Source organism: Poecilia formosa, unplaced genomic scaffold (assembly GCF_000485575.1).
Source record: "Poecilia formosa unplaced genomic scaffold, Poecilia_formosa-5.1.2 Scaffold219, whole genome shotgun sequence".
In the NCBI taxonomy this organism is placed as follows: domain Eukaryota; kingdom Metazoa; phylum Chordata; class Actinopteri; order Cyprinodontiformes; family Poeciliidae; genus Poecilia; species Poecilia formosa.
Genome location: NW_006800158.1, coordinates 132,902 through 143,102, shown reverse-complemented (window position 1 = coordinate 143,102; position 10,201 = coordinate 132,902). Strand labels below are relative to the sequence as shown.

The 10,201-nt window shown below is 36.4% G+C and overlaps 2 protein-coding genes across 3 annotated transcripts in view; both read left to right on the top strand.

The window, feature by feature from the left end:
• The window catches only part of LOC103149213 (mucin-5AC), a 14,515-nt gene extending 14,351 nt beyond the window's left edge, over window positions 1-164 (top strand). The window contains exon 24 of the mRNA XM_016679753.1: window positions 92-164. Coding sequence (XP_016535239.1) covers window positions 92-164 — 73 coding nt within the window. The remainder of the gene's footprint in view (window positions 1-91) is intronic.
• Window positions 165-1,112: 948 nt separating this feature from the next.
• Window positions 1,113-10,201, top strand: part of LOC103149187 (intestinal mucin-like protein) — a 15,662-nt gene continuing 6,573 nt past the window's right edge. Inside the window, exons 1-10 of one of the 2 annotated variants that reach the window (XM_016679767.1) lie at window positions 1,120-2,499; window positions 2,968-3,444; window positions 4,622-4,875; window positions 5,223-5,394; window positions 5,642-5,886; window positions 6,043-6,226; window positions 6,853-7,078; window positions 8,517-8,689; window positions 8,771-8,840; window positions 9,714-9,835. In XM_016679767.1, the coding sequence (XP_016535253.1) occupies window positions 1,155-2,499; window positions 2,968-3,444; window positions 4,622-4,875; window positions 5,223-5,394; window positions 5,642-5,886; window positions 6,043-6,226; window positions 6,853-7,078; window positions 8,517-8,689; window positions 8,771-8,840; window positions 9,714-9,835 (3,268 nt within the window). In that variant the 5' untranslated portion in view covers window positions 1,120-1,154. Of the gene's footprint in view, window positions 3,445-4,621; window positions 4,876-5,222; window positions 5,395-5,641; window positions 5,887-6,042; window positions 6,227-6,852; window positions 7,079-8,516; window positions 8,690-8,770; window positions 8,841-9,713; window positions 9,836-10,201 lie in introns of both variants that reach the window. The other variant, XM_007568216.2, reaches the window with a different exon arrangement.

The window sequence follows — 10,201 nt, the reverse complement described above, 5'->3', positions numbered from 1 at the left end:
ATAGATAGATAGATAGATAGATAGATAGATAGATGGAAAAAAGAAAGGAAAGATGTTCTTTGTACTGTCAATCATGCTTGTGTATTCACAGCCTAGGCAATAGCATTGTCCCAAGAGTAGAACTTATTATGAATGAGAGGCTCTACAGCAATGATGACCCATGAAGAACTCATGAGCAATTTTCCTGCAATAGTAAGATGTTTTTCTGCCTTTAGTAGATTAACAGAAGTTGTTGAATCCACAACTGGAGTACCAGGAATCATGTCAACATTAGTACATAGAGTTTTAATTTGTGAATATCTTCCTCCTGGCACTGACAGGTTGTTTTTGACAGGAAGTGGTGCAATTATGCACATTGCAATAGTTGCTAAAGGAGGAAGAGGAGGAACGTGATTTTTTTCCGTCTCCTGTCATACCACGTAGTGACAGTTTTAATAAAAATGTAAAAAAACTGACTTTAAAGGTAAAGGTTACATTTTGCAGTTACATGTGGAACTTTTATTTGTGTGAGATAAATTTTTAGAGAAATTTTGAAAATAAAAATCCAAAAGGAAACACTCTGTTTTTAACCAGTTAATAAAAAATAGTGGGATTAACACAATGTTCTATTTTTCAAAGCTCCTGTACATTATCTGGGATAATATGTATCTACAGTGTTGATTGTGAGTATATGTTGAAATTTATAGTAATCAGGATATCTAATAAATGTTAATACTGAAATTATTATTTTGTTTAGATTAACAATGTAATATATCTACCTACAGCATGTACATGCACAATTAATGGAAAAACTTACAACTTCGGTGCCACAATATACAACACTTCGGATGGTCTGGGAAACTGCATTACAGCTGAATGTGGCGCTAATGGAACTGTATCTAGAAGCATGTACATATGCATGAATACTACAACCGCTGGGCCTACAACAACTCCATTTGAATTTAGCACAGGTTGGAGACTGACTATAATTACTACAAAATGCTATGATATTGTTTGACTTTGAAAAGTTTGCCATAAATGTTTTATTATATGTTGGTCTTTTTTCTAAAGCTTTAAGATCTACGTCAACAATAAACATCACATCAAAAACAAAAGGAACAACTAAACTGAAGGACGAAACCACCCCACAAATAACATATGCCACAAAAACAATAATGACAGCTAGGAAAAAAACAACACTTGTTACATCAAAACCCTCTGTTGTTACTAAAATCACAACAACTTCAAGAATCACCAGAGCAATAACAACAAAAGCTTCTGAAGCATCTACAACCAATGGTCACTCAACGAAAGTAGGTACAAGAAAGCCCGTTGAAGCAACCTCTGGTCAATTAACATTCTCTACCACAGCAATTGTTGAAACCACTACTTCAGTAGCAGAGGCAACAAGCAGAAGGAGTGAAACTACAACAGTATCATCAAAGCCCTCTATTCATACAACAACTACGGAAGGCCCTATTACATCCACCCAGAGAGCCACAACTGAATCTGTGGAAACTACATTCTCAGAAACAACAACAGTGAAGTTTGGAACAACAAACCCCTCTAAAGTTGGCACAACAGGCCCAGTGACTGGCTCGATAACAGAAGTTGTTGAGTCCACAACTTTAGTACCAGGAATCATGTCAACAAGCCAAGAAACAACACTTGTTACATTGAAACCCTCTGTTGTTACCAAAATCACAACAAAATCATCCAGAAGCACAGGAGCAATTACAACGAAATCTTCTGAAGCATCTACAAGTCATGGTCACTCAACCAATGTAGGTACAAGAAAGCCTGTTGAAGCAACCTCTGGTCAATTAACATTCTCCACCACAGCAATTGTTGAAACCATAACGTCAGTGCCGGAGGCAACAAGCAGAAGGAGTGAAACTACAACAGTATCATCAAAGCCCTCTATTTATACAACGACTACAGAAGGCCCTATTACATCCACCCAGAGAGCCACAACTGAATCTGTGGAAACTACATTCTCAGAAACAACAACAGTGAAGATTGGAACAACAAACCCCTCTAAAGTTGGCACAACAGGCCCAGTGACTGGCTCGATAACAGAAGTTGTTGAATCAACAACTGGAGTACCAGGGATCATGTCAACAAGCCAAGAAACAACACTTGTTACATATAAACCCTCTGTTGTTACCAAAATCACAACAAAGCCATCCAGAAGCACAGGAGCAATTACAACGAAATCTTCTGAAGCATCTACAAGTCATGGTCACTCAACCAATGTAGGTACAAGAAAGCCTGTTGAAGCAACCTCTGATCAATTAACATTCTCCACCACAGCAATTGTTGAAACCACTACTTCAGTACCAGAGGCAACAAGCCGAAGTGAAACTGCAACGGTATCATCAAAGCCTTCTATTCATACGACTACAGAAGGCCCTATTACATCTACCCACAGAGCCACAACTGAATCTGTGGAAACTACATTCTCAGAAACAACAACAGTGAAGACTGGAACAACAAACCCCTCGAACGTTGGCACAACAGGTCCAGTGACTGGCTCCATAACAGAAGTTGTTGAATCCACAACTAAAGTAACAGGGATCATGTCAACAAGCCAAGAAACAACACTTGTTACATCGAATCCCTCTGTTGTTACCAAAACCACAACAACACCCTCCGGACCCACGGCAGCAATTACAACAAAATCTTCTGAAACATCTACAAGTCGTGGTCACTCAATCAATGTAGGTACAAGAAAGCCCGTTGAAGCAACCTCTGGTCAATTAACATTCTCCACCACAGCAATTGTTGAAACCACAACTTTGGTACCAGAGGCAACAAGCAGGATTGAAACTACAACGGTATCATCAAAGCCCTCTCTTTATACAACCACTACAGAAGGCCCTATTACATCCACCCAGAGAGCCACAACTGAATCTGTGGAAACTACGATCTCAGAAACAACAACATTGAAGAGTGGAACTACAAACCCCTCACAAGTTGGTACAACAGGTCCAATCCATGTAACTGTTCCACTCACAACCACTCGTACTTTAACTCCTACACCTACAACTAGCTCAATATTTGAGTCTTTCCCGACACATCATAGAAGTACAACATATTTTTTTCCGTCAGTATCTTCACAAAAATCTCCCTTTCGTACAACAAGGGTTACAATTCAGACAGAGTCTACAAGAATATCACCCTTAATTACACGCTCTGAAACAACTTTTTCTGTAATAACCGGACAGTTACAAACATCAAGCGTACTTACAAACCCATCCATAAAAACCACAACTTCCCTTACCACTGAAAGCCCAGTAAGTGCTACAACTGTCATTGCACCCATTACACAGACACTCCCAGGAAGTACAACAGTTTATCCACCTACATCAACTACGCAGACAACCGCAGCAACTTTTCCTTCATCTTCACAACTTACCACAGGTTCTTGTGTGTGTAATGTCAACGGAACATCTCATCATCCTGGTATGTTCTTTTGCATCCTAATGTTTATTTTTCTTTATTTTTATAATATTTTCAACATTTAGCATTTTCAGATATGTGTTATTAATGTATCCTGACCCCACTAGGGACAAAGTTGTATAGAAACTTGGATGGATGGATTTAATTAATGTAATAAATATGAATAATCCTTTATAAATTTTCAGTTTCACACATGAAATTACAAATCCCTGATAAAATCACAAAATTTCATAGATAATACAGGGTGGCCCACGAAAAAGCAGCCCGCCTTTCTGCCAAAGTGCCAGGAAGGCGGGCTACTTTTTTTTTTTTTTTTTTTTTTTTCGTACACTTTTCAAAGTGTACGCTAATAACCCGAAAACTTTACTGCAGTTGAAAGACAATATCCGTAATGCAATTCAGAGCATTGGTGCCCCAGAGTTGTGTCGCATAGATGACAATTTGTTAAGGCGCACCCAAAACTGCATTGACGCATAAGGGGATCATTTCCAGCACTTTCTGTAAAGAGTGAGTAAAGATTTTGGCATTTCAAGTTCTTTCTTTACGGAAGGCCGCCAGTAATACTATAATAATGAGGGCTACTTGTTCGTGGGCCACCCTGTACAAGTAGACAAACACTACTGGAATTGGTTTTGTTTTCTTCCGTTTTCAAAATATATCTTATGTATACATGTATAACTATCTTTTGTTTTTTTTATCTGCTACATAAACAATTTGGTCACCAGTGACTTATTCATTACAGAATTTAAAACAAACTTGTCAGATTTATCTGGCACTGAATTCTGTTGTCTTCTTGTAGTTTTTTTTAGGGGAATCAGATTTACAGATGATTTTTGAGGACTTTATACAAGGCCGCCAAAACAGTTTTATAAAATTACATTATATGGGTAATTATTACAGGAATAGAGAATACAGATATCTTCTCAAACTTATCCACATTTCATGATACTCTGTACAGCTTTTAGATTGATAAGACTATTTTAGTTTTAATTAAGCAATACGTTTGTAAATTCTGAGTACAACAGCTAAATCTTTAAAGGTTGTAATATTTATCTTAATATAATAAATCTTCAGTATTCACATTTTTTATCCTTATTTCATTATTAGATTGCATTTAAAATGTAATGAATCCATTTTTATTTAATGTTCTAAACTTTGCTCTATAATCTTTTATTCACAGGAGACTTGTTATACAATGTTTCTGATGGCCTTGGGTGGTGTTACAGTGCATACTGCAATGCATCCTGTAAAGTTGAAACCCAATCCAGCCCATGTCCAACCACGTCAATGTCTAGCACTACTGCACATTCTTCTACTTCATTACTGAGCTCAACAGCAAAGCCCCCAACTTCAAGCTCTGGAGTCCTGACCACAGTGACAACATTAGCATCTGCAGCTACTCTAGAGTGCTCTGATGTGTATCCACCAAGACAAGTACGGCATTAAAATGTCATCAGCTAATTAATCAATAATTGGTTCCAACACAGATAGATATTTTTGCAACAGTCAGAGTACAGCGTACAACCAAAGATATCCAGATCCCGATCAACTGAGGGAATATTACAAATAATTTATACGTTAAGATATATACATTTCACAAGTCAATTCTGCAGTATACTTTTCATCATGTTGGATTACGATGACAAATGTTCTGACTTGATCTATGCAAAATAATTGGTATTTCCAGTCCCAGACAACTCTGGAGTTTGCAAGAACAAATCCATTCAGTGATAAACGATAACTCACCCCTGTATTTGACTTTTGATTTTTTTTTTTATTAGAATGGAGAGTCCTGGAATACTAGCAATTGCACCACATCTACTTGCATCGAAGGCAAGGTAACGGTCATAGCTACAGTCTGTCCAAATGTAACCCTACCCATCTGCACCAATTGGAGGAAACCTGTCAAGATCTATGAACAAAATGGATGTTGTTTACACTATGAATGTGAATGTAAGTTTAAAATTGAATCGTTACGTAATAATTTGTCTGCTTTATATCTTTATATCTGGTCCTTTATATCTTTGCATTTAGTGTTCCATTTGAACCAGATGAAATACCTTTGTAGCATTAAATTAGCATTTCATATATTCTTATTAGTTAATAACATTTCACAAAAATACAATCATATTGGCAGCACCTGCTAATGTCATGTTTTTTTTTTTTTAATTTTTGAACTTTTCTCTTTCTCTTCCTGAAGGTGTATGTAATGTGTGGAGTGGATCCAACTACTTGACATTTGATGGACAAATGTATAATTTTCAACAGAATTGCTCTTATTACTTGGTTAAGGAGATTATTTCAAAATATAACTTAACGATTACTAGAAGCAATAACTGTGACCCTTCAGACAGCACATTCTGCCCTTTGGCTCTAAGTGTCACATATCAATCAATAAAGGCAGTTTTGACTCAAGTGAAAACTTCAGGAACACCAACCAATGTGGTAAGCAGCAGTCTAACTGGAACAATTTCAGCTTGTGATATTTTTTGTATAGATAAGATGTAATAAATATTCTGCATAATATGACGTAATTGACAATTGTTACGACTTCACAACCTTCCTTAACTTGATATTTTTGTTGTTTTTGGGGTCCTATAGGTGTATGTGAATCAGAAACGTGTCTATCCAGCATATAGAAATTCTGTCATGCTACTTTATGGCACAGATATGGAGATCACAGCACTGATACAAGATATCAACACAAAAATTGTCTATAGGGGCTCCTCTTTCAGTATTGACCTTCCTTATTCTCTGTTTGGGGGAAACACTGAGGGACAATGTGGTGAGTTATCAGAGAGTTTGCTATCAGTCATGTTTAGTAATGATTATTTGGACATATGAAACAAAAGACAATGGATTGAATGGGAAAATCATCTCACTTGGAAAGTTAGGGGTACATTTATATTTACACTTATTTAGGATGACAGTATCTGAGAATGATCCAAAGGTCAGTGAATGTAGCAAGACCCAAATCAGACATGACTTCATTTTGATTCCAACCCAAATCAAGTAGGTAGAAAAGTTTTAAACAGCCTTTGTTTGTTTGTTTTTTGTAAACTAGACAGTTCCTGCCTATTTCCTTTCTGTACATTTTCTGTTTTAGAATGAATATCAACTGGTTAGATGGTCTTTATTTACTAAGAGGTTTAAGAATATTTCACACTTACAATTGTGCAATTTTATTGTAGATATTGAAATGGATTTAATGGACATTTTCCTTCTATAGTGACAAATAAAATGAAACATATTTATTCCATATATTAAGGATGGAATATTTATTTCCTTCCACAGGACGAAAGAAACAAGTTGACATGTTGTCTGAACTGCTTGTGAATTTCCAGAGAATGTCCAGAGAATGACTTCTTTGAGTTTCCTCGCTCTGCCACTAACTGCTTCCTTTGTTGGTAGGTATCTGTGACAACTCGCAGGCCAATGACTGCCGTTCTCCAAATGGCCAGATAGAAAGCTGCTCAGAATCTGCAGGACTCTGGACTCTCCCCGGGATCAGCTGTGTCTCCCCAAGCCTCCCTTCAGTTACTGCAACAACACAACCTCTAACATCTTCATCACAGCACCCAAATCCAACAACACAACCAACCTGCAAACCTGCCATCTGTGAGCTACTTATGAGCAGGTCAGAAAAACGCAAAACATGCAATTTATTTTTCATAAATCTTGTAAAATTCAGCTTGATTTAAAGAGGAACTCACAATATACTCAAGGGGGATCTGTCACAGGAATCAGGTAAAATATGTTAAACCATTTAATTTGACAAAAAAATAAATATCCAACCACTCAATATGAAATTTGTTGACTTTTAGCAACAATGATTTATTACAAAAACCACAAACTAAAAAAATAATAATAGTTATTCTGACAAATAGATCAGTAACCAATAATCCCTGAAAAATAATATTAGGTTAGATTTAAATCACTCAGTTTGTCAGTAAAGAAAACCAAATACTTAAATGTCCAAAAATTCCCATTCCTTTAAAGAGAATAATGTCCACAAAAGAGTTCCATATCCTCAAAAAAAACTAAACAAAGTCCTGGAAGAATTTCTCCATTTAATCCAAAGTCCCAATCCAAAATGAAAAAACTCAAAGCGTCCTCCCCTAACTCCCCAAAAAAATGAGAAAGAAAGAGTGGTACCACCAAAAATTCCCAAAAAGAAAAGTAAAGTCCAGATCTCACCGGGAGATTCTTTCTTTCCTCCCCGGTGGCGTCCTCTTGCACCTGGCGGCGTTTCCTGGGTGCAAGCTCCGATCCAGCTTCTAAAGCGCACAATCTGCGGCGCTGGGGCGAACCTTGATTGCTGTTTTATATTTTTCCTTTGATTTGTTACTTATTTTAAACTTTCAGTCAAATCAAGTCTCCCGCTGCACATATCTGACGTTGAGCGTCTTCCTCTCCGGTTGCGCCACTGCGTGCCGACGCACTAATTTCAGCCACACCTAAAACCAGCATGATCCTGCCCAAAATCAGTTTTAAAAGTGGAAATTCTGAGTTATTTTACAATGAAATAACAGCAACTGTTATACAAACCAGATGATACATTTACTGTTTAATGTATTTACTCAAAAAACAGAAACAAACATAGTGGTTATGTTACAATCTGTCTTTATGTTTATTATATTTCAAGTGATATTTGCAAAAACTTGAAATTAATTCCAGTCGTTTTTTCTGCATCTCCTAGCTTCATATGAATGGCACTAAGTCTTAAAATACATGATTCTTTCATGTGTGTTTGAGAAATCCCTTAATTTGACCAAAAGTACAAACATGTCAAATTTCAAAGTCAAATTTATTTATATGTTTGATATGTACAGTGTTTTTATAATAACTGAAGGTAACATAATTACTTGATTGTGCTATAAAATGGAACCTTGTGCCTGGAAAATACACAATGCCACCTCTTTAAGGGTTATGCAACACTTGCTCTAAGACAGGGGTTAAACTGAGCTGTCAGTTTTTTCTTATTCATGTATATTGAATTACAGTTTTTTGAATTTGTGTCTGCAACTTTTTTAGCCATTTTCTGCTATTCTAATATGCAACTATGGTCTTTGTAGTTTATTCACCCCATGCCACTCATTCATATCCCCTGCACCATTTGTGAGGTCTTGTACCTATGAAATTTGTAATGGTGGTAATGACACATGCTCCAGCCTGGCAGCGTATGCTGCTGAGTGTTCCAATGCAGGAGTCTGTATTGACTGGAGGAGTGACACCAATGGACTGTGTGGTGAGACATTTAGTTATTATCACATATCTCATCTTTTGGAGATTTGGAATATATTAAAGTTAACATGATTATATTTTGTAGACCACAGATGTCCAAACAACAAAGTGTACATGGCTTGTGGCCCCTCAGTAGAGCCAACATGCAATGACAGGTGCAGTAAATATTTTCTCACTCTACTACATTTGTATTATTCGTTGCAGGTTGCTTATTGTTCTTTGTAGATGGAAAATTCAGAGATAAATAAACGTACTTGTTGCACAACAGCTACAAATGTCAGCATGTCCAATATAGGATTTCATTTTGCATCAGAAAGTAGTGCATAACTCTGAAGTGAAAGAAAATGTCCAAGTCTTGCTTTTATTTCTCAATTGAATTTAAGTTTGGACTTTGACTGGAACCATCCCAAAATTTGACCATGCTTTGATCTAATCATTTAGCAATGTCTCTTTTCAATCAATGATGAATTGAACAGAGCTTTATGAGATGCATTGTGTCCAGACTTTTTGTCACATAGACCAAAATCGTCGTATTTGCAAGCCAAAAAAAAGGAACTAAGCTAAAAAGTCTTTTTTTTTTCTTTTTTTGTAGGAAGATGATGTTATTCTCTACAGATCCAAAACTTAAAAAGGATTTTACACATTTGCTATAAAAAAAGAAAGGCATCTAATTTCCAAATTATTTTATCTCAGTTTAATATATTGATTCTCTGGTATAAAAACGGGACTTGGGTCACTTTCTTTCAAATCACTTGCACCTTTTGGTTTAATAAATTAGATAAAAGCTGATTTGGATGCAGCAAAGTTTGCTTTTTGGTTAAAGTATCTAGATAAATGTAGTTCTACTTAGAAATGTTTGGTTGTAAAAGTACTAACACTGTGTTGTACTTAACATTTTCTATTGTAAGAAAATTTTGTCTGTAATTATTTTCCTACAAAATGTGAAAAAGTTCAAAGGGTGTGAAGGGTGAAGATTAAAAATGTAATCAGACCTCAGCAGTAACCCACCTTTCCATTAATCCCATCAGATACAACAGGAAGTTTCAGGCAGATGTGACATCATCTGCCAACTACACCCAGGAAGGCTGCTTCTGTCCTCAGGGCACCACGTTGTTCAACACAGTATATGACACATGTGTTGCTTCCTGCGGTAAGATGATTGAGAAAAAAACACTTTTAGTGAGTCTTCAGAGAATTTTAGGTTCAGACTGACTGAACAGTCTTAGTGTTTTGATGGGAGATCCATTTTTATCATCTGTTTCTCATAAAGTTCAGGAAATTACACATAAATTAACACAGCTTTTAAAACACTTGTTTATACAACTTACTTTATTATGATGTTGTAAAGGACTTTGTTTTTATGCTTTTTTATGCACAAGGTTTTTATGAAGCACTTTGAACTCCCTTGCTGCTGAAATGTGCTCTATAAAGAAACTTGATTGATTGATAGAGAGACAGACAGACAGACAGACAGACAGACAGACAGACAGACAGACAGACAGACAGACAGACAGAC